The sequence below is a fragment of the Caretta caretta genome, chromosome 13 (assembly GCF_965140235.1).
Source record: "Caretta caretta isolate rCarCar2 chromosome 13, rCarCar1.hap1, whole genome shotgun sequence".
NCBI classification, from domain to species: domain Eukaryota; kingdom Metazoa; phylum Chordata; order Testudines; family Cheloniidae; genus Caretta; species Caretta caretta.
In genome coordinates, this window is record NC_134218.1 from 38,591,433 (window position 1) to 38,619,406 (window position 27,974).

The 27,974-nt window shown below is 61.2% G+C and overlaps 2 protein-coding genes across 5 annotated transcripts; one reads left to right on the forward strand and one right to left on the reverse strand.

Annotated features, from left to right (window-relative positions):
* Nucleotides 1–149: 149 nt before the first annotated feature.
* On the forward strand, nucleotides 150–14,168 carry IPO4 (importin 4). 4 transcript variants are annotated; one of them, XM_048820172.2, is made up of 31 exons: nucleotides 154–501; nucleotides 686–772; nucleotides 909–988; nucleotides 1,080–1,121; nucleotides 1,427–1,556; nucleotides 1,815–1,994; nucleotides 2,389–2,454; nucleotides 2,574–2,675; nucleotides 3,098–3,181; nucleotides 4,842–4,994; nucleotides 5,147–5,200; nucleotides 5,512–5,621; nucleotides 5,892–6,000; nucleotides 6,412–6,541; nucleotides 6,892–7,005; nucleotides 7,576–7,692; nucleotides 7,867–7,990; nucleotides 8,071–8,182; nucleotides 8,465–8,580; nucleotides 8,747–8,824; nucleotides 8,926–8,983; nucleotides 9,218–9,323; nucleotides 9,713–9,906; nucleotides 10,154–10,207; nucleotides 10,497–10,622; nucleotides 10,962–11,170; nucleotides 11,380–11,512; nucleotides 11,687–11,791; nucleotides 12,137–12,206; nucleotides 12,344–12,475; nucleotides 12,549–14,168. In XM_048820172.2, exons 1-30 carry the CDS (start codon nucleotides 433–435, stop codon nucleotides 12,472–12,474), a joined length of 3,243 nt encoding a protein of 1,080 aa, XP_048676129.2. In that variant the 5' UTR covers nucleotides 154–432; the 3' UTR covers nucleotide 12,475; nucleotides 12,549–14,168. The 4 variants fall into 4 exon arrangements, 3 of the variants coding, with proteins under 3 accessions (XP_048676133.2, XP_048676130.2, XP_048676129.2); XR_007352695.2 differs by lacking the exon at nucleotides 12,549–14,168 and having other exon boundaries at nucleotides 151–501; nucleotides 10,934–11,170; nucleotides 12,344–12,410; XM_048820173.2 differs by lacking the exon at nucleotides 9,218–9,323 and having other exon boundaries at nucleotides 153–501; nucleotides 10,934–11,170.
* Nucleotides 14,169–14,500: 332 nt separating this feature from the next.
* On the reverse strand, nucleotides 14,501–22,973 carry REC8 (REC8 meiotic recombination protein). Its single transcript, XM_048819970.2, has 19 exons — nucleotides 22,918–22,973; nucleotides 22,717–22,785; nucleotides 22,046–22,188; nucleotides 21,140–21,215; nucleotides 20,643–20,757; nucleotides 20,048–20,117; nucleotides 17,687–17,766; nucleotides 17,369–17,486; nucleotides 17,211–17,271; nucleotides 16,601–16,692; nucleotides 16,423–16,517; nucleotides 16,204–16,341; nucleotides 16,007–16,073; nucleotides 15,815–15,933; nucleotides 15,543–15,591; nucleotides 15,186–15,252; nucleotides 15,009–15,116; nucleotides 14,820–14,926; nucleotides 14,501–14,650 (listed from the first exon to the last, which is right to left on the reverse strand). Exons 1-19 carry the CDS (start codon nucleotides 22,971–22,973, stop codon nucleotides 14,559–14,561), a joined length of 1,722 nt encoding a protein of 573 aa, XP_048675927.1. The 3' UTR covers nucleotides 14,501–14,558.
* Nucleotides 22,974–27,974: the final 5,001 nt, after the last annotated feature.

Below are 27,974 nucleotides of genomic sequence, written 5' to 3' on the forward strand. Positions count from 1 at the left end.
CCTCTCCCAGAGCCAGGGAGAGAACCCAGGTGTCCGGCTCTCAGCTGTGCGGCGCGGAAGGGGTTAACCCCTGGCCATTCCTCTGGCTGCACGAGTCCTCCTGGGCCACGGAGGGGCGGGGCACGAGGGGCGTGGCCTGGGGCCGCTCTATCTCCCGGAAGCTGGGACTCGTCTGCTCCCCCCCACACGTGCTGCTGTGCGGGACTCGCTGGCTGCTGAGCCCAGGCCCCTCCTACCCGACCTGAGTCCCCCCCCCATTGCAGGGCCCTGCTCCCTGCTGCGGCCCCCCCGGCCTGAGCCCCCCCACTGCAGGACCCCCTCCCCCCCCCCGGCCTGAGCCCCCCCCACTGCAGGGCCCCCTCCCCCCGGCCTGAGCCCCCCATTGCAGGGCCCCCGGCCTGAGCCCCCCCATTGCAGGACCCCTCTCCCCCCATGGAGCCTGGCGGGCTGGGCCGGGTCCTGTCCGACCTGCTGCAGCCGGACAACGCCTTGATCCAGCAGGTAGGTGGGGGGAGAACCCAGGAGTCCGGGGCTGAGGGGCTCGGACGGGGTGGGGAAAGAGGCGCTGGGGGGAGCTGGCCTCACTGTGGGGAGGGGGTTACTTGGGAAGGGAGGGCTGGGGGGCGCTGGGGTGGGGGGCAGGGGATCTGGGCCCCTCTGTGACAATCTCTGCTCCCCCCTGCAGGCCACGGCCCAGCTGCGTGAGGCCTTCAGACACCCCGAGGTGCTGCCCCAGCTCTGCCAGCTGCTGGCAGGGGCCCCGGACCCCCAGGTGAGTGACCCCCTTCCCCCCAGGGGATCCCCCGTGGATCTCCCATCTCCTTGTCTGTCCCCCCAGGGGATCCCCCATCTCCCCCCCAGGGGTCCCATCCCCTGGCTGAGCCCCCCCCCATTCTCTGCCCCCCCAGATCCGGCAGCTGGCAGCTGTGCTCCTTCGCCTGCGTCTCACCAAGCACTGGCGGAAGCTGAACCCTGAGGAGCAGGACAGGTGGGTGCTGGGGTGCGAGGGGTCCCCCCTCCCTGTCGTCTGGGGGGCTGGGGTTCACCCTGCCTGACCCCCCCCCGTCTCTCTTTCTCAGGCTGAAGAGCTTGGTGCTGGGAGCCCTACAGCAGGAAGCAGAGTGAGTGTTGGGGGGGACATTCTCCCTCCCCCCGGCTGCCCCATAACCCCCTCCGCAGCCCCCTTCCCCTACAGCAGGAAATGGAAGCGGAGGCGTCTCCTGCTCTGCCGCCCCGGTCCCTGCAGCCCCTGGACCCCCATCCCTCCCACTCCTGCAGCCCCCTAGCTCCCACTACCCCATCCCCAGAGCCCCCCTGCTCCTCCTGCAATTCCAAACGGTGTGGGTTCCCCCCCAACCCCCTCCCGGGTCCCCCCTCTATCCCCCACACCCACCCGGTGTGCCCCCACCCATGTCTTTCCCCCCAGGCACCAGGTCTCGGTGGCCCTGGCCCAGCTGGCTGCGCTGCTCCTGCGGCACCAGGGGCTGGAGCGCTGGCCCCAGCTCCTGCAGCTCATCCAGCAGGGGGTGCGCGGCCCTGACCCACACCTCCACCAGGTAGGGGGGGCTCCGGGGGGTCTGGTTGGGGGCGGCAGGGTCAGGCTGTCTCTCAAACCCGGTCGGTCGTGGGGCTCTGATCTGTGGGAGGCCAGTTGGGGATTGAGGGTGGAGGGGGGGCGTCAGGGGACTGGTTGGTGGGGGTTGGGCTGGGGACTGTGATTGGGGGGGAAGGGGGGCGGGGATAGGTGGGGGGAAGGGGTGGGGGGAAGGGGGGCGGGGGGCTGTGATCCACGGAGTCCCTCCCCCCTCCCGCAGATCTCGCTGCTGGTGCTGAGCTCGGCGCTGGAGTTGGACCCCGAGGCCTTCGCCCCCCACTACTCTGCCCTGCTGCGTCTCTTCCACAGTGCCCTGGGCCAGCACGGCCAGCCGGGGGCGCTCTACTACTGCCTGCGGGGGCTGGCAGCCATGGCCGCCGGGCTGGGCGCCGACCACCTGGTGAGCCCCGGCCCCCTGAGCCCCAGCCTGGCCCCACCCATCCCCCTGAGCACCCCGCCTTCCCCATGCACCCCGGTGTGTCCTGAGCCCCCCACCTACCTCTGCCTTCCTCACATCTTCCCTGAGCCCCCACCCACCCCGCCTTCCCCATGCGCCCCTCACTGACTCCACATACCCCAGAACTCACCGACCCCCCTGAGCCCCTCACAAGTCCCCCACTGAGCCCCCTATGCACCGGAACCCCCTGGGCCTCCTATCTGTCCCCCACCGTACCGTGTTCCCTAGAACCCACTGATCCCGAGTCCCTATCCCCCGGCTCCCCCAGCCATTCCCTTCTCCTGCCCCCGGTATCTTGGGGGTCCCCCCTCATCTTGTCTCTGTCTCTGCCCCCCAGAATCTCATGCACTCCCTGGTCCCGAAGATTATCTCAGCCGTCAGGCAGCTGATTTCCATTAACGAGGTGAGAGGGGGGAATGAAGGGTCATTGGGGGGCACTGGTGTGGGGGAGGGGCTGGGGGGTTGTCTGAGGTGTCAAAATGTGTCGAGGCTCCCTGACCAGTGCGTGTCCGGCCCCCCCAGGTCCACGCCAGCGAGGCCATGGAGGTCTTTGATGAGCTGATGGAGAGCGAGGTCTCCGTCATCGTCCAGCACCTCTCCGACGTTGTCGGCTTCTGCCTGGAGGTGAGTCGGGGGACCCAGGCGGCCGCAAGCCCCTTCCCCTCCGTGGGGGGACCCAGGCATGTGGGTAACTCCCTGATCCCCAACATTCCCCCTTGCAACTTCCCGGGGTTACAGAGATCCCTGCTGGGGAACTCAGGCGTCCGAACAGCCGTGAGCCTCCTCTACTTGGTGGGGGAACCCAGGCATCCAGGCAACTCCATGAGCCCCATTCCCCCAGTGGGGAAACCCGGGTGGCCACGAGCCCCCTCTGCGGGGGAACCCAGGTGTCCGGGCAACTCTCTGAACACACACACACACACCCTTCACAGGGTTACAGAGATCCCTTCTGGGGAACCCAGGCATCCGGGCAATTCCATGAGCCCCATTCCCCCAGTGGGGAACCCAGGTGTCCGGGCAGTGCCGACGGTTGCTTCTCTCCCCAGGTGGCGTCGAACCGAGTGCTGGGGGATGTGCTGCGGGTGAAGGCACTTTCCACCCTCAGCTTCCTCATCAAACTGCGGGGCAAGGTAGGGCCCTGGGGGCTCAGGGGGATGAGGATTGGGGTTCAGGGAGCGCTGGCTGGCTGGGAGGAACGAGGCTGGCGTGGGGGATAGGGGTGGGGAGGGCAGGGATTGGGATTCAGGGGGCAGCTGGGAGAGTGCAGGGTTTGGGGTGGAGCAAGGGATGGAGCTGGGGGGGGGGGAAGGTGGTTGGCGGATTGAGATGGGGGGTGGGCCGGGGTTTGTGGGGCAGACTGAAGGATGGAGGTTTGAGGGCGGGCTGGCAGATTGGGGTTTGGGTAGTTGGGGTGTGGGGCGCAGGCTGCAGGATCAGGGTTCAGGGGTGCAGGCTCGGGGCTTGGAGTTCAGTGGGCTAGCCGGGGGGGGTTGGGATTTGGGGGCGTCTAGGCTGGTTCCCCACTCTGGCACTTCGAGTGCGGAAGGTGGGGGCCCCCAAGGATTCTAAAAATTTAATCCTGGCCACTCCAGGCGGGTATTAAATTCCCAAGGTCCCAACTTCTCTCTGAGCTTGGATGGGTAGATGCGGCCACTACCCCAGTGCAAAACGCCCCCGCCCCCCCGAGAACCCAGGAGGGCGCACTTGGGAATTCCTCTCTGTGGGGCACCCTCAAGCTCTTTCACCCCCACTCTGGGGAAGAGCTGAGAAAGAAAAACACCGGCAATCAGCTGTTGCCACTTGCTAATTAAGCAGCGTAGGGGACAGAAATCCGATCCCGGACGTTGTATCAAAAACAGAACGGGAGAAAATACATCAGCAACTTCGGCTCTTGCTCGATTGAAAAAGAGCCAAGACAATCCCCAAGCGTCAAGACTGGTTTTGTTGGGGTCCAGCTTAACGGTTCCCAGCAAATCAAAAGCACCCGGGTTAGCCGGGAGGCGTCCACAAGGAACGACCCGACTGGCGTCTCCCCAGCCGACCTCTCGGGTTCGGGTGTGTTGGTTCCAGGTCTGAGCTGCTGGCTTTTCGGGCCTGGTTTACAGCTTCTTACAGCCCTGCGGCCCTGTGTCACCTCTCCGGAGAACAGACAGGCAAAGGGGGACATTTTTCCCAATTTTAAAAAATTCTCGCCCCCCGCCCTCCCCAGTTGGCTCTTTGGTCAGGTGCCCACTCGCTCCCCTTTACCTGTGGGCTTGTTAACCCTTTACAGGTAAAGCAAGAAGAGAACAGCTACTAACAGGGGGTTTGTAGCTAACTGCCTGGCTGGGGGCCCATAAAAGGGAGCTACCCCCGCCCCCATTTTCATTTATCACACAGCCAGGGGCTTGGGGGGCTGGGGTAGGGCTCAGGGTGTGGGGGTAGATCGGGGGATTGGGATTGGGGGGCTGGGGTCAGGGATCGGGGGACAGCCAGGTGATCAGAGCTCAGGATGTAGGAAGCAGGTGGGAGATTGGGGGGTTGGGGTGGGGTTCAGGGCTTGGGGGCAGCAAGGGGATTGGGGTTCAGGGCTGGGGGGGCACGGTGGGGGGAAATCTGGGGGGTTGGGAGACGGGGCAGACGGGGGATCAGGGCTCAGGGTGTGGAGGGCAGGCCAGGGGATTAGGGATCGGGGGGGCAGGCCAGTGGTTCAGGGGGCTGGGGCAGGGCTTGTGGGCGGGCCAGAGGATCGGGGGGTTGAGATTGGGGGGTGGGGTTCAGGGCTCGGGGCTCAGGTTCTGCCCCCCCCAGGCCATGCTGAAGCAGCGGCTGCTGCCCCCCGTGCTGGACGCCCTGTTTCCCATCCTGAGTGCGGAGCCCCCCCTGGGGCAGCTGGATGCCGAGGACCAGGAGAGTGAGGACGAGGGGGATGAGGCCCAGACCCCCAAACACGTGGCTGCCCAGGTGAGACCCCCAAGTGCCCGACCCCCTGGCCTTACAACGCGCTGGGGGTGGGTTGAGGAGCCCGGGGGGGAGGGGACCCCTGGCTGGTGTGTGTGGGGGGGGGGAATCCAGAGCCATCACCCCCCCACCGTCACCTCCATTTCTCCCCCCAGGTGATCGACATGCTGGCCCTGCACCTGCCCCCTGAAAAACTCTTCCCCCAGCTGGTGAGTGGGGGGGGTGGGGAGCTGGAGCCTGTGGCTGGCTAGAGGGCAAGGGGAGGGTGGGACTGATGGGTTGGGGGCGGAGTCTGTGGCTGGTTGTGGGGTGGGCCAGTGACATGGCAGGAGTGGGACCAGCTGGGGGGCTGGGGCAGGCTGGCTCGAGGCGGGGCAGGGGTTGCACTAGCTGGGGGCAGAGCCATGGGGGTTGGGACGGGACCTATGGCTGGCTGGAGGGGTGAGACTGGGGCAGGGGGCGGGGCCTGTGGCTTGTTGCGGGGAGGGGGCAGGTAACAACCTCTTCTGTCCACCCCCAGATGCCGCACCTGGAGCCGGCCCTGCAGAGCCCCCGGCCCTACGAGCGCAAGGCCGGGCTCATGGTGCTGGCGGTGCTGGCCGAGGGCTGCGGGGATCACATCCGCACCAGGTAGGCGGGGGTCATAGGGGACGGACACACGCTGCGGGGTGCTGACTCCATGCGGGGGGTGAATGCTGCTGGGGGGCCCCATTTCTGCTCTGTGGACCCCTGGACTCAGCAGCAGCAGGGGGCTGGGTGCACAGCGTTGTCCTGTCCCCCAGGGGAATCCTCACCGGTGGCACTACGGGGCATAGGACATGTGCTCGCCAGAGCCCATTGCAATCGGGGGAGGGAGGCTTGTTTTGGGGGCCCCCTGACTGACCCCTTCTGCCCCTCCAGGCACCTACAGTCCCTGCTGGGGGTGATTTGCCGGGCGCTGGCCGACGAGAGCCTAGTGGTGCGGAGTGCAGCCCTCTTCGCCCTGGGGCAGTTCTCGGAGAACCTGCAGGTCGGGGGGGCTAGGGGTGGGAGTGGGGGGGGTCTGTGTGGAGTGAGGGGTCAAGGGGCGATGGGGGGGCTGGGGCAAGGAGGGGTACCCTGGGGTCACAGGGTTATTGGGGAGATTGGGAGGCTAGGGCTGGGGCGATTGGGGGGCTGGGGCGAGGAGGGGTACCCTGGGGTCACAGGGTTATTGGGGAGATTGGGAGGCTAGGGCTGGGGCGAGGAGGGGGCTGGGGTGAGGAGGGGGCACTGCAGGGGGTTACAGGGAAATCAAGGGGGGGCGGGGTAAAGAGGCATGACTGGGGAGTCACGGGGTGATGGGAGGGGCTGGATGGATGGGAGGGGGTGGGGTAAGGAGGGGTGGACATGGTGTGATGGGGGGGCTCTGGCTGACTCTCACCGACCCCCCCCCCCCCAGCCCGACATCGCGGCCTACGCGGGGGAGGTTCTGCCGCTGCTGCTGTCCTACCTGGGGGGGGTGGAGCCGGTGCGGGGGGGCCACCTGGCCAAGGCCTACTACGCCCTGGAGAACTTCGTGGAGAGCCTTGGTGAGAACCCCGGCGTCCGGGACAGCGCCCCTTCCCCGTCTGGGCTGGGGGACCAGGCATCCGGGACGCCTCCTTCTGTCTTCAGCTGGGGAACCCAGGAGTCCGGGTGCACCACCCCATTCCCCTACCTGCCTGCTGGAGAACCCAGGCGCCCGGGACCCCCAAGTGCCCCTGAGCCCCGGCTGAGGAGCCAGCGTCCCACTTGCTGGGGGACCCCGGTATCCGGACCCCACCGGCCCTGGTGACGAGCCAAGCCCGCCCCCCACCCGAAACCCAGGCATCCGGGCAGGGCTATAACCTCCCCCCTGAACCCAGGCATCCGGGCAGGGCTATAACCTCCCCTCGCGCAGGGGCCGGGATCGAGCCATTCCTGCCAGTGCTGATGGAGCAGACGCTGGGGACCCTGCGCTCCCCGGGGGGGCCCCGCCCCAAGGAGCTGGCCATCAGCGCGCTGGGGGCCATCGGTGAGTGAACCCCCGACCCGTCCCCCTCGGCTTCGCCCCCACAGCCCCCTGGGGCCGTGGGTGAGTGACCCCCCCTCCCGAACCGCCCCCCACAGCCGCCTGGCACCGTGGGGGAGTGACTCCCCCGAACCGTCCCCCTCGCCTCCCCCCCCCACAGCCCTCTGGGGCCATGGGTGAGTGACCCCCCCCAAACCGCCCCCCACAGCCACCTGGCGCCGTGGGGGAGTGACCCCCACTCCCGAACCGCCCCCCACAGCCGCCTGGCGCCGTGGGGGAGTGACTCCCCAGAACCGTCCCCCTCGGCTCCCCACCACGACTCCCGAGGCCACGGATAACTGACACCCCCCCCCCGAACTGCTCCCCTCGGCTCCCCCCCACGGCCCGCTGGCGCCATGGGTGAGTGACAACCCCCCTCCCCCGAACTCAGTACTCCCAGGGGCCACTGGTGAGTGACGTCCTGGCCCCCCCGTGAGCCCTCACCCCCAGCTCCATCCCCAGCCCCCCTGCGCTCGGTGTCTCCCCCGTGTTTCCATCTGACCCCGTGTCTGTCTGTCCGTCCATCCGTCACAGCCTCGGCCGCCCAGCGCGCCATGGGGCCGTATCTGCCCCACGTCCTGGAGCAGCTTCGCCGCTTCTTGCCCCCCGCCGCCCCCCAGGAGCAACGCCCCCTGCAGTGCCAGGCCGTGGGTGAGTGACCCCTAACCCCCCCCCAGCGCAGCACCCCCTGCAGGGCCAGGCCGTGGGTGAGTGACCCCTAACCCCACCCCCAGTCCCCCCCAGCGCAGCACCCCCTGCAGGGCCAGGCCGTGGGTGACTGCCCCCCCCCCCGGCCGCGGCGTCTGATGCTCCCCTCCCCCGCAGAGACGCTGGGGGCACTGGTGAGGGCGCTGGGGCGCGAGGCCGTGGGACCCCTGGCGGAGGAGAGCTGCCAGCTGGGGCTGGGCCTGGCCGAGGGGCAGGATGACCCCGACCTACGGCGTTGCACGTGAGTGACCCCCCAGCCCCCCACAGGTGGTGCCCCCACCTCCCCCGACCCACAGTCCCTGACCCCCGTCTCCATCCCAGGTACAGTCTCTTCGCCGCGCTCTCCTGTGCCATGGGGGACGACCTGGCCCCCCACCTGCCCCGGATCACCACCCTGCTTCTCTACTCCCTCAAATCCACCGAGGGCCTCGTGGTGAGTTCCCTGCCTCCGCTGCTCTGGGGCCGGGACGTTCCTCTCCCCCCCCCCCACAGTGCCCCCCCCCCAGCCGTGCCTCGGGGCCGGGAGCCTGCCCCCCCCCAGCCGTGCCTCGGGACCTAGGTGGGGGAGGGGACCTTGAGGCTGTGAGCTTCCCGACAGCAGTGCTCCCATAAGCCGGGGCCTGGGGGAAGGGACTCAGGCTGGGGGGCACCAGGGGGTGTTGGGGGAAGGGGAAATGCCCCCAATCGCACCATGACGTGCCCCCATCCCCCCCAGCCCCCCGCCGGGGACACCAGCTCCTTCCTGCTGTTCGAGGACGAGGAGGCCGAGGTGGAGGGGGAGGAAGATCTGGACGGGGAGGACGACGAGGAGGAGGAGGAAGAGCTGTTCGGGTATGGTGGGGGGCAGAACCTGGGGCGGCTTTGAGGTGGGGGAGCCCCGGGCAGTGGGAAGAGAGTCCTGGGTGGGGGCGGAGAAGGAGGGCGGGTGGGAGGAGAAGGGGGCTGTAGCGGGTGGGGAAGGGCCCCCCATCTGACCCTGCCACCCCCCCCCCCCCAGACTGAGCGTGGAAAGCGCCTACGTGGACGAGAAGGAGGACGCTTGCGCCGCCCTGGGGGAGATCGCAGCGAACGCCAGGTATGGGGGGGGCTCTTGGGCAGCGGGAGGGGGTCTGGCACGTCTGTCTGTCTGGGGGCTGTATCTCCAGGGGTCCTAACCTGTCTGTCCGTCTGTCCCAGCGTCGCCTTCCTGCCCCACCTGGAGAGCTGCGTCCCGGAGGTCTTCCAGCTGCTGGAGGTAGTGGGGAGGCAGATGCGGGGGGCAGTTCTGGGTGTTGGGCAAGGTTGGGGGAGGGGAGGATTTGGGGGGCGGCAGGGGGTTAGCGATAGGGGATGGGGGTGGGAGGTGCAGGCTGGGGGGCCCCTCAGGGTTAACTCTTTCCTCGCTGATCCTGGGCAGTGCTCTGTGGGGAGCCAACGGGGTAATGTGGGGGGGTGCAGGGAGCTGTGACCCCTTCCCCCTTCCCCCCAGTTCCCTCATCTGGGGGTCCGGAAAGCCGCCTACGAAGCCCTGGGCCAGTTCTGCATTGCGCTGCATCGGGTCTGCGAGCGGGACCCCTCTGAGCCCCACGCTGCCGGTGAGTTGGGGGAGGGACCCCCACCAGGCTGCGGGGAGGGGGGAAGATCGGGGGGGTGGGGGGAAGTCACAGCCCTGGGTTTTGGGGGTGTTGCTGGGCTGGGGGGAACATGGGTGCACCACCAGGGGCAACTCGCAGACCCAGGGTCGGGGGAGAGTTCATGGGGGCCAGGGAAGGGGGGTCACCTCTGGGGGAAGCTCGCAGCCCCAGGGCCAGGGTGGAGTTCACAGAGCAGGGGAGAGGGGCACCGTGCAGGAATCTCGCAGCCCCAGGGCCAGGGAGAGATGCTTGTGGGGCGGGGGGGGGAGCTCGTGGGGTTGGGGGGGACGACACTGTGCGGGAAGCTCGCAGACCCGCACTGACCCCTCTACCCCCCCCGCCCCCCCCAGCGCTGCAGCGGCTGCTGGGCCTGGCGCTGCCGGCCATGGCGCGGGGCGTGCACCGGGAGCGGGAGCGGCTGGTGGTCATGGCGGTGCTGGAGGCGCTGGGCGCGGTGCTCACCGCCTGCCAGCAGGAGGCGCTGCGGAGCCCAGGGCGCCTGGCCGAGCTCTGCGGGGCCCTTCGCGCCGTGCTGGAGAGGAAGGTACCAGCCGGGGGGACATGGGGCCTTTCCCCTCTTGGTGGGGGGACCAGCCGAGGGGGGCAGAACATATGGGGCGGGGGGGGCTTGAGGAGGGGCGGGGGAGGAGGGACTGGCTGCCTCGGGGCGGGACACGGGGGATTTGGGGGAGGACCAGCTGGCTTGTGGGGGATGGGACACAGGAAGGGGGGACATGGGGGGGGTTGTGGATCCCAGCACTGAGCTCCCATCTCCCCCCCCCCCCCCCCAGACAGCCTGCCAGGATGATGGCTTGGACGAGGAAGATGAGGAGGATGAAGAGCAGGTGACGTGGGGGTGGCGGGGGGCTCTGTGGGGGCTGCATGGAGCAGAGGGGCTGGAGATCGGGGGGAGGGGAGGAAAAAATGGGGGCTGTGGGGGATTTGGAGATGGGGTTAGAGGGGTTGGGGGGTGCAGGCCGGGGCTGGCGGGTGACTGGGGATTCGGGGGGCAGGGCAGGGGATTTGGAGGTGGGGTCAGAGGGGTTGGGGGGGATTCTGGGGCCATGGGAGGCGCAGTGCGGAGGGGTTTGGGGGGCCGTGGGGTGCAGCGGGGCTCACCCCCACTCCCCTCAGGCGGAGTACGATGCCATGCTGCTGGAGTACGCGGGGGAGGGGATCCCCGCTCTGGCCGCGGCCGCAGGGGGCGACACCTTCGCCCCGTATTTCGCCGGCTTCCTGCCCCTGCTGCTCAACAAAATGGTGAGTATGTTGTGTGTCCCCCCGGGGACCCAGGCGTCCGGGCCGGTTCCCCCTTCTCCCCTCCCTTCCCACAGAGACCCAGGCATCTGGGCCGGTTCCCCCTTCTCCCATTGCTCCACCGCCCCCGGGGACCAGGCGTCCGGGCCAGTTCTCCCTTCTCCTCTCCCTTCCCACAGGGACCCAGGCGTCCGGGCCGGTTCCCCCTTCTCCCCCACCACCCCTGGGTACCCAGGGGTCCAGGCAGGATCCTGCCACCCCACTGAACCTGGGTGGCTGTGGGGCCCCCCCCACTCACACCCTGCTGAACCCAGGCGTCCGGGCCCCTTCGCTGTCCCCCAGAAGCCCAGCTGCTCGGTGGCAGAACGCTCCTTCGCTGTGGGGACGCTGGCGGAGACACTGGGGGGGCTGGGCCGGGCCACGGCCCCCTTCGTGCCCCGGCTCCTGCCCGCCTTCCTGCGGGCTGCCCGGGACCCCGACCCCGAGGTGCGGAGCAACGGCATCTTCGCACTGGGAGTGCTGGCCGAGCACGGCGGGGAGGCCCTGCTCCCGTATCCTGACCCATGGCGGGGGCTGCTGCGTGTGGGGGTTACTAGGGGTCAGCTAGGTGGATGAGTTAGGGGGGATCGTCTGGAGGGGGTGTCTGACCTGGGGGTCTCTGTTTGGGGTACATGGGGGTGAGAGGCTGTGGGGTGGATTGGAGGAAGGGCCCCATCTCCCCCTTGCTGTTCCCCTTTTCCTTAACACCCGTCCCCCCCAGACACTACCCCAAGATCCTGGCCCTGCTGGCGGGGGGCAGCACCCAGGAGTCGAGCGCCCGCGTGCGGGACAACGTCTGTGGGGCCGTCGCCCGCATGGTCCTGAGCCAGCCCCAGGCCCTGCCCCTCAGCCAGGTGAGGGGGCGTGATGGGGGCCTTCCCCGGGAGGCGGGGAATGGGGCGCTGGGCCTTGCCTCTCTAGGTGGCACCGGCTGGCTTGGGGGGGGGCAGGGCCTTGCTCCTCTAGGGGGCGCTGGCCCCAGCCGGCTCGGCAGCTAGCTGGGGATCTCTAATGGGGTCTCCCCCCAGGTGTTCCCCGCCCTGCTCCGCTCCCTGCCCCTCACGGAGGATTTTGAGGAAAATAAAACCGTTTTCCGGTGCATCAGTTTCCTGTACGAGAACGCCCCCCAGCAGGTACCGCCCCATGGGAGGCCTGGAGGCAGGTCGGGGGGGTCCTGTTCCAGTGGGTGATGGCGGCTGTGGGGGGCCCCTGTTCCAGGAACAGGGGGGGGGGGTCTTTTGGGTGTCTTATCTGAGGATTTGGGAGGGTTAAATCCCCTTGACTAAGGGGGATTGGGGGTGTGAACCGCAATGGGGATCAGAACACCATGCAGAGGGGTGTCTCCCCTTCAGGTGGGGGGTGACTATGGGGGTGGTATTTGGGATGGGGGGGTTCTCTGGCGAGTGACAGGATGAGGGTATTGGGGGGGATATCGGGGTCTCACCGCTGTGTTCCCTTCCCCCCCCCCCCCGCCCCAGGTGCTGCAGCAGGTGGGGGAGGTGGTGCGGGCCAGCAGCACCGTCCTGGGGACCGACCATCTCCCGGCAGGTAAGTTGGGAAAGTGTCCCGAAGGGAGGGGGCTGGAGATCCCACCATTGGACAAGAAGGGGTGTCCCTGCCTTGGGGAGGGGGATCCTGCGGGTCTGGGGGTTCTCTCTCCCATCTAACCCCCCAGCTCCCCCCAGACGCCCAGGTCTCCCTTCTGTCGTTGCTGCGGCATCTCTCCGACCGCTGCCCCATGGAGTTCCAGGCGGCCCTGCTGGCCTTGCCCCCCGACGCCAGCGCCCAGATCCGCGGGGCCCTCAGCTCAGCGTGAGGTGAGTGGGGCGGGACGAGGAGGTGGGGGGTCCTGACGAGAACGACTCTCACCACACCTTCTCTCCCCTCCAGGGACACGGCCCCTCCTTGGTCAAGTGACCCTTGGCGAGGACAGTCAAGCTCCCTCTGCCTGTTCTCCCACCATTGGCCAACTGGACCCAACTCCACCTGTTCTTCCCCCCAAATGGTCAACTCTGGGCCCCCCAGATTGTTCTCATCACTGGGGGGGCCCTTCGGGGCATATAATTGAACTGTGTCTGCCTGTATCCAGCACTGTCGTGGGGAGGACTCAGTCTGTGGTCTTGAGTCTGCTTCGCCTGTCTTCTCACTTGCTACCACTGCGAAGGGGGGATCCAAGTACTGTTTGGTCACCAGTTGCCTGTAACTTTCACCCACTGCCCCCATGGAGGGGGTAGCTCCCGTCATTCCCCAGAGCTGCCTCTCGTTTGATTTCCTCCACCAATGTAAGAGCATATTAGAGACATGGTATGAATGGATTCTGCCTGTACCTGTCGCCAGCGGGAGGAGGACTTCGGTTACGGTGTTTGATCCTTCTTCCACCTCTATGCAGCACTGGTGTGGGACGAAACCAAGTCATGTTGTGATCTGGCTCTGTCGGTGGTTAGCACCATCGTTATGGTGTTGAACTGGATCCTCCCGTGTATTTCACCATGGATTTGAGAGGAGTCTCACCTGTAATTGTTGCTGCCCTAAAGGGGAGTATTAGTCTCATTGTTATCCAGTTGGCCTGTTGTTTTTGGATCCCGTTACTTGCCTGTATTTATTCTTCCTCTGCTGATGGGAGTTGCATCGCTAACCGGTTCACCTGTAGGTTTTCCATGCAGCACACTCATAGGATGACCATGTTCAGCTGCTTCACTGTTGCCAAGAGGGAGGATTTCGTCTGGCTGTTCAACCACTTTGCCTGTTCTTTCACCTACCATGGCTGCAGGGAGTCTGAATCCTGTAGTTACCCCGGTTCACTTGTTGGACACCCCCTTACCCTCCCCCCGCCAAAACGAGAGGGGATTTCTTTGCTCAGTTTGCCTGTAGATTTTCACCAACCAGTATCTCACATGGAAGTCTGTCTTCCTGTTACCCATTTCACCCGTAGCTGTTACTTATCCTATGGAAGAGTTGACTTCCAAGTGTGAACCAGTGTTCCTGTGTCATCTCCCCACCCCACCCCACACACACTGCAGGGGTGAGCCTCAGTTGCATTGTCCTCCAGGCCACCTGTATTTCTTCACCCGCTATCTACAGCAGGGTTTTAGTCTTGGCATTAATGTGGTGGACTGTGTCTTCCAATGGCACGGGGAGAATTGAATCACAGGGTGAGTGGTTCGGCTGTATCTTCACCTAGCACTCCGAGGGTGGTTTTGTCTCCGAGGCAGTCTGCTCTGCCTGTGTTTTCACCTTGCGAGAAGCGGTTTCCATCCTGTTTCTTAATCAGTTCACCTGTGATTTTAGTTTTCACCCGCCGCCGGGTGTATTGTCTGGTTGTTCACTCAGCTGTCATTCTACCCCTCCCAGATCAGCCAATGCTCTTAGTGCTGGTGGTGTTTTGGGGTGGTTCTAGGTCTGAGCAATACCCCCCCATTCCTGTATTTAACACCTCTTTGACAGTTGTGTTGTTTTTGATGAGAGAAAATCTATATTCTATGTCTTTGGAATAAAATAATGTTTGCCTGAGGCAGGGGGCCTCTTTGGGATGGGGGGGTGGGGACATGAACCTCAAAGTTGGGGGAAAGGAGGGGGTTGGGGGAAAGACCCATCCCATTACTAGGGGGAAGGGGGGATATGAAGATGGTGAGACCCACTTCTGCCCTCCTGCCAGTGGCGTGCTGTCATCGGGGGTTCAGGGGCGATGCTTAGCCTCCCTTTTGCTGGAGCCGGGGGGGGGGGGGGGGGGGTCTTACACTAGAAGAAAGGAAAAAGCACCTGCTCCCCCTTGCCCCCTAATAACTCAAGGAGCAGGTTCCTGGCAAAACACTTTAATTAGAACAGATTTGTAACGGGGGAGAGGGAGACAAATGTGCCCCAGTCGGCAGGGGGGAGCCTCTTACCCCCACACCAGGAGCTCTAGCCTGTGCGGAATCGGGCCCCACGTTTGAGGAGAATCGGCCCGTAGGGCTCAGTCTGGTGCAGCTGCAGGAACTGGAGTCCGCAGAGAACTGCAAGAGAGGGAGGAGGAGTCAGGGCTGATGCCAACACACCCACTGGGGTTCACCCTACCAGCAGGGGGCAGCAGGGCCCCTCACCCACCGGGGCTCATCCAGTCAGCAGGTCCCCACACCCACTGGAGCCCAACCCGCCGGCAAGGGGCAGCAGGGCTCCGCTCACCGAGGCAGAGGTAGAAGATGCGGCTGGCGATGCCACGTGAGGTCGTGGTGGGCACCAGGGACCAGAAATCCATCTCCCCGACCTGCTCCAACTCTGCTGCCACCAACCTGGAGGGGAGACAGAGCCAGTGTAGAACCCAGGAGTCCGGCTTCCCGGCTCTCCCCTGCCCCATACCGGGCCCTGGCCCACCTGCGGATGTACTCCAGCGTGATCAAGTCTCTGTCGGGGGGCAGCTCCAGGCTGACTTCGGGCAGCTCAGGGACGATGGGCAGGGCCTCCTCAGGCTCCGGCACCAGCCTAGGGCAGGGCAGAGGGTTAATGGAGATCCTTGGGGGCTATACCCCTGCCCTCCATGTTGGGTCTCACCTTCTCTCCTCAGGGGTCACCAGGCTGGGGCGTGGCACCTCCTCCTCGGTGGTCTCCAGAGAGATCTCTGCCAGGGGGCAAGGAGCAGGGGGGTCAGTTTGACACTACCATCCACACTGCTCTTCCTGGTGTAGGGGAGAGACCACCCCAGAGCCCCTCCCTGTGACAGTGCCCCTCCCCGTGCCCCGAGCTGAGCCCCCTGACCACATCCCTGTAGCTTGGCACCCCTGGCTGACCCAACCCCTCCCTGTGGCACAGTGTCTCTGGCTGAGCCCCCTTCCTATGGCATGGTGCCCCTGTCCGAGCCCCCTTTCCCCCGTCCCTGGAGCACGGTGCCACCCCACATGAGCAACTCACCTGAGGAGACCATCACAGGGATGCTGGGCTCTAGCGCTTCACGTGCAACCTACAAAAGAGGGGGACACTCACAGCCTGGGGAGGGGAGTGGGGTCCAGTGGTTAGAGCAGGGGGGCCTGGGTTCTCTCCCCAGCTCTGGGAGGGGAGTGGGGGCTAGGGAATAAAGCCAGGGAGGGGGCGGGGAACCCGGACTCCTGGGTTCTCTCCCTGGCTGTGGGCGGCCAGTGGAGTCCAGGGGATACAGCGGGAGCTGCCAGGGGGGCCCCAGGTACCTCCAGTTCGCTGACCGGCTCTTCTTTTCTCTCCTCCTCGGCCCAGAGCGCTGCGTAGTCCACGGGCCGCAGGATGGCACAGTGCTGCCACAGGGCATGCAGTGCGGGGGGCAGCCAGCCTGGGGGACACAGACAGGGTGAGGGGGCTAGGGACCCAGTGCAGGGACCGAAGGAGCGGGGGGGGGCACTCACCATAGGTGGGGGCTCTTAGCAGCTCCGCAGGGGTCCTCCGCTGCCGGGCTGGCACCTCCACCACCACCTGGAGCAGAACAGATGGAGTCAGGGGGCTGGGAGCCAGGATGCCTGGGTTCTCTCCCGGCTTGGGAAGGGCAGGGGGAGTTAGTGGTTAGTGCTGGAGGGCTGGGACTTGCCGGGGGGCTGGCACTCACCAGGGGCCGGCACTGGGCCCGCACATCCAGGATCTGTTTCTTGAACTGGTCCCGCGGGATCTGGGTCACCTCGTCCAGGAAGCGGAGCTGGCGCCGGGGGGTGGGCAGGGGGGCCGGTTCGTATACGGCCAGCTCCAGCTGTGGGGCGCAGGGGGCATGGGTGAGCCACGGGCGCCCTGGCCGGGAGAGGCCACCGGCTGGCCCAGACCCCCTACTTACCTCCGGGCTGCGTGGGGGGCTCCGCTTCACCTTGGGGGTCACAGCTGGGGAAGGGGGAGGGGGTGGCAGCCCTGGCTCCCTCGGGGGGCTCAGCTCTGTGGGGCAGAGCCCAGAACAAGGGTTAGAGGCTGGAGCCCTGCCCCCACAGCTCTCTTCCCCCCTCATGCCCCACACTCACCGGGGAGTGGGGGCAGCTCCTCCTTTGGCAGCCGAGCCAGTTCCTCGGGCAGGGTGGGGGTCTCCACCTCGGCTGGGGGCTCCTCACCCACCCTGTGGGGAGAGATGGTGAGACCCTGACCCTGGCCAGCCCCACCCCGGCGCCCCCTAGAGGGAAAAGGCCCCATGCCCCATTCCCAGCTCCCGGCCAGTCACACCCTAGAGGGGAAAGTCCCCGTGCCCCATTCCCTGCCCTCTGACCGGCACCACCCCAATACTTCCTAGAGGGGAATGGCCCCGTGCTCCTTTCCCTGCCCCCCAACTAGCCCCACCCTGCCCTGGGGCCGGTGCATCCTAGAGAGGAAAGGCCATGTGCCCCATTCTCTGTCTCCAGCCAGCCCCACCCTGACATCCCCTAGCTGGGAAAGACCCCGTACCCCATTCCCTGCTCCCCGAGCCCACCCCACCCCTGCATCCCCACAGTGGGGAAAGGCCCTGTGCCTCATTCCCCAACCCCAGTCAGCCCCACCCTGGTCCCCACAAGAGGGAAAGGTCCCAAGCCCCCCAGCCAACCCCACCCTGCCCTGGGGCTGGCGTGCCCTAATGGGGATGGCCCACGCCTGCTCCCTTACCGGGTTGGGGGTGACAGTCTGGCCGTGATCTCAGCCTCCCGGGCTCTTATCTCTTCCAGCTCTGGAGGGGAGAAGGAGGCATGAGATGGGGCTGCGGCAACAGGATGAGCCCCTTGCCCCCACCCCAGCCCTCCAGGATCCCTGCGACCCCCCCACACCTTCCATGGGGCGTCTCCGGGGGGGGGCACGGGGTGAGGCAGGGGGCAAAACAAAGTCCTCCTGCTCGGCCAGCAGGTCGATCTCACGTGCTGTGATCTCCGGGAGGTCGCGCTCGCCCTGGGCGGGGAGGGGGGAGAAAGGGGGGTGTCACATTGTGGATGTGCCCCCCCACTTCCCATATCCCCCATAATCCTACGCTGAGATCCCATCCCCCCAGGCCCTGGTTCCCCTAGACTCCCCCTGATCCCAGACCCCCATAATCCCTAGATTCCCGCACACTTCCACCCAGATGCCAGCCCCCATGGTTCCCCCCACACCTCGATTTCCAGCAGAGTGATGGGCTCCACTTCCTTCATGGTAATAATTTCGGGGGACACGACCGTGATGGGGGGTGCTTCTGAGTGGAGTGAGAGAAGGGGTGAGCTGGCAGTTAACGCCCACCCTGATTCCCAGCCACCCCCCACAGAGCCCTGGGGAAATTTGAGGGGGGGCAATGACAGACCAGATATTGGGGGCATTAGAAAGGGAGGTTCAGAGGGCTAGGGAGAGTAGATGGGCTGGGCGAGCCTGGAGTTACTGGTTACACTGGGATGAACTGGCCTGGAACTGGGGCACCGGGTACAGTAAGATGCCTGTACTGGGGTTATACTGAGCCACTGGTTACATCAGAAGTGTGGGGGCCCTGGGCTTACCGGTTATACTGGCACAGTGGGTATACTGGTTACACTGGGATGCCAGGTATTCTGGACTGCTGGCATTGCTAGCTTGCACTGATCATGACAGGACTCTGACATCAGCTAGACTGGGAAGCCAGGATGTCCTGGTTATACTGGGACACAGTGGTTACTGGTGATGGATTACTGGTTATACTGGGATGCTGTGGTTACTGGTTATACTGGGACATGGTGGTTACTGATTATACTGGGATGCTGTGGTTACTGGTTATGCTGGGACATGGTGGTAAGGGGTTATACTGGGAGGCGGTGGTTACTGGTTATACTAGGAGATGGTGGTTACTGATTATACTGGGATGCTGTGGTTACTGGTTATGCTGGGACACGGTGGTAAGGGGTTATACTGGGAGGCAGTGGTTACTGGTTATGCTGGGACATGGTGGTAAGGGGTTATACTGGGATGCTGTGGTTACTGGTTATGCTGGGACATGGTGGTAAGGGGTTATACTGGGAGGCGGTGGTTACTGGTTATGCTGGGACATGGTGGTAAGGGGTTATACTGGGATGCTGTGGTTACTGGTTATGCTGGGACATGGTGGTAAGGGGTTATACTGGGATGCTGTGGTTACTAGTTATACTGGGACATGGTGGTTACTGATTATACTGGGATGCTGTGGTTACTGGTTATGCTGGGACATGGTGGTAAGGGGTTATACTGGGAGGCACTGGTTACTGGTTATACTAGGAGATGGTGGTTACTGATTATACTGGGATGCTGTGGTTACTGGTTATGCTGGGACATGATGGTAAGGGGTTATACTGGGAGGCGGTGGTTACTGGTTATACTAGGAGATGGTGGTTACTGATTATACTGGGATGCTGTGGTTACTGGTTATGCTGGGACATGATGGTAAGGGGTTATACTGGGAGGCGGTGGTTACTGGTTATACTAGGAGATGGTGGTTACTGATTATACTGGGATGCTGTGGTTACTGGTTATACTAGGAGATGGTGGTTACTGATTATACTGGGATGCTGTGGTTACTGGTTATGCTGGGACATGGTGGTAAGGGGTTATACTGGGATGCTGTGGTTACTGGTTATGCTGGGACATGGTGGTAAGGGGTTATACTGGGAGGCAGTGGTTACTGGTTATACTAGGAGATGGTGGTTACTGATTATACTGGGAGGCGGTGGTTACTGGTTATGCTGGGACATGGTGGTAAGGGGTTATACTGGGATGCTGTGGTTACTGGTTATGCTGGGACATGGTGGTAAGGGGTTATACTGGGAGGCGGTGGTTACTGGTTATACTGGGATGCTGTGGTTACTGGTTATGCTGGGACATGGTGGTAAGGGGTTATACTGGGATGCTGTGGTTACTGGTTATGCTGGGACATGGTGGTAAGGGGTTATACTGGGAGGCGGTGGTTACTGGTTATGCTGGGACATGGTGGTAAGGGGTTATACTGGGAGGCGGTGGTTACTGGTTATGCTGGGACATGGTGGTAAGGGGTTATACTGGGAGGCGGTGGTTACTGGTTATGCTGGGACATGGTGGTAAGGGGTTATACTGGGATGCTGTGGTTACTGGTTATGCTGGGACATGGTGGTAAGGGGTTATACTGGGATGCTGTGGTTACTGGTTATGCTGGGACATGGTGGTAAGGGGTTATACTGGGAGGCGGTGGTTACTGGTTATGCTGGGACATGGTGGTAAGGGGTTATACTGGGAGGCGGTGGTTACTGGTTATGCTGGGACATGGTGGTAAGGGGTTATACTGAGATGCTGTGGTTACTGGTTATGCTGGGACATGGTGGTAAGGGGTTATACTGGGAGGCGGTGGTTACTGGTCATACTGGGAGGCGGTGGTTACTGGTTATACTGGGAGGCGGTGGTTACTGGTCATACTGGGGATCTGTTGTTACTGTTTAGAGTGGGATGCTGGTTGCACTGGGACGCCATCCGTACCATCCCCCCTGCCCCACAACCCGCTGACTCACCTGGCCTCCTGCGCCGGGGGGATGGGGTGGGTCTCTCTGGGGGGGTGGGAGCCTCCAGAATATGTTGAATCTGGGGGAGAAGCAATGTCACAGGTTAGCCCCATCCCCCACTTGACCCTAGAGGGGAGGCCTGCAGATAGTCTTTAGGGGACCTGTAGGATGTCAGTGGGGCTTGGCAGCGGGGGCATGATGATACCTGTGGGATGTCAGTGGGGCTGGTCAGTGAGGGCATGGGGATACCTGTGGGATGGGGATCTGGGCAGCGGGCGGACGGGGGGGGACCTGTAGGATGGGGATCTGGGCAGCGGGAGGACGGGGGGGACCTGTGGGATGTCAGTGGGGCTGGGCAGCAGGAGGACAGGGGGGACCTGTGGGATGTCAATGGGGCTGGGCAGCGGGCGGACGGGGGGGACCTGTGGGATGTCAGTGGGGCTGGGCAGCAGGAGGACAGGGGGGACCTGTGGGATGTCAGTGGGGCTGGGCAGCAGGAGGACAGGGGGGACCTGTGGGATGTCAATGGGGCTGGGCAGTGGGAGGACGGGGGGGGACCTGTGGGATGTCAGTGGGGCTGGGCAGCAGGAGGACGGGGGGGTACCTGTGGGATGTCAGTGGGGCTGGGCAGTGGTGGCTCCATCACCCCGAAGAAGGGGTCGGGTGCATCCTCTAGGGCCTCCATCAACAACAGGTTGTCAGGGAGCAGCAGCCCCGGCCTGGGGGTAGATGTGGGTCAGAGCCCAGAGAGAGATAGTGACCCCCCAAAGACACCCACTCCCCTCACAGCTCCCCTGACCCCCACACAGCCCTCCTGCCTCCCCCAAAGCCTCCCCCACCCCAAACTGGTCCCCAAAATCTTACCAGGACCTTCTTCTACCCCCCAACCTGCTACTGAGCCCCCTTCCCTCTACTCCCCCGACTATTAATCCCCTCCTCAGTACTGACCCCTGACCACTGCTAGGCTTCCCTCATGGCCTCTCCCTTGACATTTGGCCTCCCACCCCCAGAGGAAGGGTTACAGGCATATCCTAAGTGCTAAGGGGGTTCAGGAGTGTCCCAGGGGTTATGGGGTGGCCCCAGTGCCCCCCCATGACTCACTGTTCGAGGTCCCCCATGTCAATGCGGATCTGCTGCTGGGCCCGGCTCAGGCGCTCCAAAGTATGTTGGATCTCCTCTGGGGGGCAGGCAGTGGGTGGGGGTGAGATGGGGGGCTGGATTTTCTCGGGGGGGCAGGCAGAGGTGGGGGTGAGATTGGGCGGGCTGCTTCTCCTCTGGGGGGCAGGCAGGGGGTGGGGTAAGATGGGAGGCCTGGATCTCCTCGGGGGGGCAGGAAAGGGGGTGGGAGGTTGGAGGGCCTGGAGTTCCTCTAGGCGGTGGGGGGTGAGATCCAGTGGTGGAGGGGATACCCAGCAGGAGGAGAAATCTAGACCACCCCCAGGGCTTGTCTCCACAATGTTTTTAACTGGTTCCTAAACCCAACCCAGGCTCAGTTGGAAGTGAATTGTGTCTACACCCCCTTCAGCTAAACCACTTCAGCATCACACCCCAACTCCACTGGCTTCCTGAATCTGCGTCAGTCACCTCGCCATTGATGGCTTTTAATCCAAATTAAGAGCATCCACACACCTATTTAGCTAAACCGGTTTCACACCAATTTCAGGTTGAGGCTAGAGTTGGATGGGAAATCAGTTTTGGAACTTTTTAGCAAATTGAAATATTTTTTGGAGCAGGGGTGGAAATGGGTGGGTCCGAGGGGTTGTTCCCCAAAGTCTGGTGCTTAGTGAGAGGTGTCTCGCCAAGCGGGTGAGAAGTCGGAGCAAGGGGCCCTGAAATTGGAGTGGGACTCCTCTGGGGGGCATGTCCCCCCCAGTTGAGAGCTGTTGCCTTGGCAACATCATACGAGCTGTCTCTCCGTTCCCCCAACGTGCCCTCCCAACCCTCCTGCTGGGTTGAACTGGGGAATGGAGGCTGTGGGGCCAGCTGGGATGATGTGGGGGCACTCACCAATGAGGTAGTGGCACTGTCGGCTGTAGACCCGCACTACCCCATACTGCAGCTGGGCGGAGAGATAGAGGGAGAAGCGGGGCCGGGGGGCGGCAGGGGTGGGCGGTGGGGCCTGCACCAGAATATAGGTCAGAATTTCTTCGCTGTGCCAACCCATGCCAATGGGGGGAACAAGAGAGAGAGAGTCAGTGTTTCTATCCCTCTTCCTCTTCATCCCTCCATCTACCCATCCATCGTCTTCATCCCTCCTTCCATTCTCTAGCTACCCTCATCTTCATCCCTCCATCTGCCTCATCCATCTGCAGTCTTCATCCCTCCTTCCATTCCTCCACCATCCTCTTCACCCCTCCATCTACCCCATCCATCTACCGTCTTCATCCCTCCTTCCATTCCTCCACCATCCTCTTCACCCCTCCATCTACCCCATCCATCTACCATCTTCATTCCTCCTTCCATTCCTCCATCCACCCTCTTCTTCATCTCTCCATCCATCCCCACCCATCCATCTCTCCCTCCCTCAATTTTCCATCCATCCCTCTCTTTCTCCCACCCATCCTCTAGATCCTACCCTCACCCACCTCTCCTGCCCTCCATTCCCCCTCCGTCCGTTCATCCTTCCCCCCACATCCATTTCTCCTCCCTCCCTGCCTCCCTCCCACCACAACACCCACCATGTTTGGGGTACATTCACTTTCAAATATTCCCTCTTCACCAGCTTGGTGCCGCCCGTGGCTGCCAGCCTAGGGTGAGGGAGAAGGGGGTTAAAACGGATGTGGTGGGGTCCCCCTGCCCCAGATTGCCCCCTATCCACCCACCTGGATCCCCAGAATAGAGACCCCCCCCTTGGCCAGATCACAGCACAAGGACATTACCAGATGGTGGCAAAGCGGCCTGTATGGCGCTGCAGGACATTGGGATAGTAGAACATGGTGGTGCTGGGATGGGGGAGTTAGGGGGACCCCAAAACAGCCTCCTCAAAGAACCCACAACCCTGTAGGAGGCTTCTCCACTATTGAAATGGGACGTTCACAAATCCTACGGAGTCAATAGGACCCTGAAAAACCCTATAGCTTCAGCTGAACCCCCAAATATCTTATAGAGTCAGTGGGACCCCAAAATATTGCAAATTGTGTGGTGCCTTAATAAATCCTATTGACTGCTTTTTGAGGGTGGAAAACACAGATTTTTGTTCCACTGTTGAAACAAGACAAAATTCAGAGGCAGAGTAATTAAATAAAATCAACTCGTTAGCAGCTAACGAATGAATAGCTAAATATTTTGCCTGAAGCATCAAGATTTTAAAAACTATCGCGTGACACAAATAGATAACTTTTTATATAAAAAATAATTAACAAGTGAGGTTAATTAGGTCAGTTGATAAGAGGAAGAAACATTAAATATTAAGGGAGGGGCTTTGGTTATTGAGATGGGTAAATGGGTGCTGGGGAGAAACCTGCCCAGGGGAAGGGAATTGGGCGTCTAACTCGGAAGCAATTAATTAGGATATTAAAAATGAATGATGGGTGTTAATTAGAGAGATGAGGCTATGGGGTTAAAATGAGGCTGGTGAAGGGAAATCAGATGTGGATTTCCTTGTCTAATAAAGAGCAAACTCTAATTAATCATGATATGAAATAGTAATGCCGGTGCTTAATTAATTAAAAAGGAGGAGGAAGTGGTGTTAAAAATCATGTGGGCAACTGGAAGCAGATTTGAATCCTTCTCTTAATGAGGAGCCAGCTAATTAACTGTGATGTTAAAAAAACGATTAATGACAGAGAACAAAGAATTTACCAATGCTATTAATAAGAGTAAAAACACATGAAAGGTATACTATTAATACATTAATTAAGGAGATGTGTAATTATTGGTGCTATTAATACATTAATGCTGTACGATTAAGAACAATAGAAAGTAACACTGATATGAATAAATTAATTGGAAATTTGGACAATTAACAGTGCTGCTAATCAGTTTATGATGTAGAGCAATTAACAATTTTTAATACGTTAATTAGGGCAATGAACTGTTAAAGTTGCCTTTAATAAAGACGGGGAACAGAAAAATTTACAGTGATATTAGTAAATTAATGAAAAAGACTAGCTATTAACAGCAATATTATTAGTAATCAGTGAAGATAATTGTTCTTTATAAACGTTAACTTAACAGCAATACTAATTAACTAGGGAATGAACAATTAGAGGTGGAGAGAGAAGTGAGATACTGTTGAGAGAAGCAAATATTTCTTGAACTTGTACAGGTAGAGGTGCTGTTAATTAGCTAATTAGGAGTGAACAGTTTAAGCTATTAACAAATTAGTTCAATGGACAATTAGAGGTGATATTCATGAATTAATTAGTCAAAAACACAATTGGAGGCACTGTCAATCAACCAATTAGTCCAATAGTCAATTAGAGGCCCTATTAATGAACACATTAGTCTAATGAACAATCAGAGGTGTTGTTAATTAGATGATTCGTCCAATTGACAATCAGAGGGGCCGCTAATGAATTAATTAATCCAATGGATAATTGGGTGGGTTATTCATGAACTAATTAGTCCAATAGAAACTAGAGGCCATGGTAATTAGATAATTAGGATAGACAATTAAGGCTGATATTAATTAATGAAGGCAATTATAGGTGCTATTAATAAGCTTGGCGTTGTCAGGGGCAACGGTTGCTACCCTAAGCCCTCCCACCCACGCCCTCCAGAGTGAGGCATGGTCTGGCCTCAGCCCTCTGCCTTTATAACCACCCTATGGTGCTGCCACCAATGGAAGATGGGCCTGCTCTCGTGCTCCAGCCAATCACCGGATTCTAGTGCCACGTGGGGATCTTCCCTCTGGCCCTGGAGACTGCAACTCTCCGGCGGCTCCTCGTGAGCTGGGGGCTCCAGCCAATCAGCGGGATCTTTCCAACCCGGAGACTGCCAGGCCCAACTGCTCTCTCGCTTTCGCTCCCAACCAATCAGAGTCCACCTAATAGGAGCCCGAACCACGTGGAATGCTAGCGTTTACCTCTGCAGAAGACTCCCCCACAACCTGCCCCAGTGACTGATGACCTCACAAGGCGCACAGCCAATGATAGCCGTTCCCGCTCACCCACCGCGACCAATCGGAGGGACGAGGTGGTTTTCCCGCCAAATTTTCACGGAGGTAAATTCTCTCACTAGAAGAAAGAAGAAAAGAACAGGAGGACTTGTGGCACCTTGGAGACTAACCAGTTTGTTTGAGCGAGTCAATCCCGGCTGCCAACCGCCCCCCCCGTGTCCATCCCCGCTGCCAACCGCCCCCTCCATGTAAATCCCCAGTGCCAGCTGCCCTCCCGTGTCCATCCCCGCTGCCAACCGCCCCCCCGTGTCCATCCCCGCTGCCAACCGCCCCCCCCCGTGTCCATCCCCGCTGCCAACCGCCCCCCCGAGTCCATCCCCGCTGCCAACCGCCCCCCCGTGTCCATCCCCGCTGCCAACCGCCCCCCCGTGTCCATCCCCGCTGCCAACCGCCCCCCCCCGTGTCCATCCCCGCTGCCAACCGCCTCCCCGAGTCCATCCCCGCTGCCAACCGCCCCCCCGTGTCCATCCCCGCTGCCAACCGCCCCCCCCCGTGTCCATCCCCGCTGCCAACCGCCCCCCCGTGTCCATCCCCGCTGCCAACCGCCCCCCCCGTGTCCATCCCCGCTGCCAACCGCCCCCCCGTGTCCATCCCCGCTGCCAACCGCCCCCCCGTGTCCATCCCCGCTGCCAACCGCCCCCCCCCGTGTCCATCCCCGCTGCCAACCGCCTCCCCGAGTCCATCCCCGCTGCCAACCGCCTCCCCGAGTCCATCCCCGCTGCCAACCGCCCCCTCCATGTAAATCCCCAGTGCCAGCTGCCCTCCCGTGTCAATCCCCGGTGCAATTTCACCCCCCGTGTCAATCCCCGGTGCCAGCCGTCCCCCCCGTGTCAATCCCCGGTGCCAACCGCCCCCTCCATGTAAATCCCCAGTGCCAGCTGCCCTCCCGTGTCCATCCCCGCTGCCAACCGCCCCCCCGTGTCCATCCCCGCTGCCAACCGCCCCCTCCATGTAAATCCCCAGTGCCAGCTGCCCTCCCGTGTCAATCCCCGGTGCAATTTCACCCCCCGTGTCAATCCCCAGTGCCAATGCCCCCCGCCATGTCAAGCCCCGATGCCAATGCCCCCCCATGTCAATCCCCAGTGCCAACGGCCCCCCCCCATGACAATTCACGGTGCCAACGCCCCCTCCCTCATGTCACTCCCCAGTACCAATGCCCCCCCCTTGTCAATCCCTGGTGCCAACAGCCACACATACCCCGCGTGCCGATACTTGCTGCCAATGCCCCCCCCCCCCCCCCCCATGAATGTCTCTGGCTGTAACCTCCCCGCCATGGGCCCTCTTCCTTTTCCTGGTCATAAGCCTCTGAGCCCTGACAGCTGCCCCCCATCGGGCCCTGAGATAATTTTTGGTGGCCTTTTCTGCACCCCTCACCAGTGTCTCCCCAGCCTTTACAAAGAGGATTATGAAAAAGTATTTAAAAGTTATATCTGACATAAAAAGTGTGATGACTAACTGCATAGCTATTTAAACCACTGACAGTAATTAATAAAGGTTAATGACTTTTACAATCCATTAATAACAAATAACCATGGCGAGAAACCACATTGATTGCTAATCCTGATAATAAACAGGAGTGAAGGTTAGTGAGTGATATTTACCACACAGCAATCATTAATAATGGATATAAAAGAGATTGATCACTGAGACTGATGATAGAAAATATATTAACCACTAATATTGATAATAATTAATCAAGATTAATGACTAAATATACAACAAATTAAAATATATTAGCCTATAATATCACTGATAATTAATATTGGCTAATGGGAAAATACACATGTGATTAATATATATATTAACCGCTAATATTTTTATATTTAATATTGAATGACTAAATCTACACCAGATTAATATATATTAACTAATGTTGTTAATTAATATTGACTAATGGCTAAATCTACACTAAATTAATATATATTAACACCTAATATTGTTGATGATTAATAATTGCTAATAGAAGCTAGTGACTAAACATACAATAAATCAATATGTATTAACCACTCATACTGTTTATAATAACAGGTAAGAAAGATTAATGAGTAATGTTCACAAGAAATGAAGTAATACAGCACAATAATGAGGCTTGTAGTTAGTAGATGTGACGAAATGGGAATGTTCATAATGTTTTCTCGGAATACGGTGTAGGTGCCTCAGTTTCCCCTATGCAGTTCTGAAGTATCTCGGGGGTGGGATAAGGGGGTGTGATTGCTGCAGAGCCCCAGTGGGCCAGCGTGATGCTGTCTGCACAGAGAATGGCCGACACCCCGTCTCCTGGCCACTGATGGCCTGGGGCCTCCCCTGCAAGGAGCCAACTGAAGGGGTTGGAGAACACAGAGATCAGGTGGCCTCCTGGCCCGGGAAAGAGACAAAGGCCAGAGGAGGGGCTGGAGAAATGGAGTTTGGAGCTGGCTGGGGAAATGGAGCGGGGCCCAGACGGGGCTCTGGCCTCTTTGGCACCAAGATGGACCTGACTTCGGGCTCCAGTTTCCTGTACCTACAAGCTCTGTTTTGGCTCCTGTTCCTGTCGTCTAATAAACCTTCTGTTTTACTGGCTGGCTGAGAGTCACATCTGACTGCAGAGTTGGGGGGGCAGGACCCTCTGGCTCCCCCAGGACCCTGCCTGTGCGGACTCGCTGGGGGAAGCGCACGGTGGGGCAGGGGAGGCTGAATACCCTGAGGTCAGACCCAGGAAGGGGGAAGCTGGGGAAGCTTCTTGCCCTGGAGACAGGCTGCTCCGAGAGAGGAGGCTCCCCCAGAGTCCTGCCTGGCTTTGGATGGAGTAAATGCAGAGCATCGTCCGGTGACTCTGTG

Bases quoted from the DNA above. Each gene is read 5' to 3' on its own strand.
- REC8 (XM_048819970.2), bottom strand. From the start codon at position 22,973: ATGTTCTACTATCCCAATGTCCTGCAGCGCCATACAGGCCGCTTTGCC. The intron at 15,934-16,006 runs GTGAGTGCCCCC...TGTGTCCCCCAG, and splicing joins GCTAAGAGCCCCCACCTATG to GCTGGCTGCCCCCCGCACTG. The intron at 15,592-15,814 runs GTACCTGGGGCC...CCTCTTTTGTAG, and splicing joins AGCCGGTCAGCGAACTGGAG to GTTGCACGTGAAGCGCTAGA.
- IPO4 (XM_048820172.2), top strand. From the start codon at position 433: ATGGAGCCTGGCGGGCTGGGCCGGGTCCTGTCCGACCTGCTGCAGCCG. The intron at 1,995-2,388 runs GTGAGCCCCGGC...TCTGCCCCCCAG, and splicing joins GGCTGGGCGCCGACCACCTG to AATCTCATGCACTCCCTGGT. The intron at 6,542-6,891 runs GTGAGAACCCCG...CCCCTCGCGCAG, and splicing joins GAACTTCGTGGAGAGCCTTG to GGGCCGGGATCGAGCCATTC.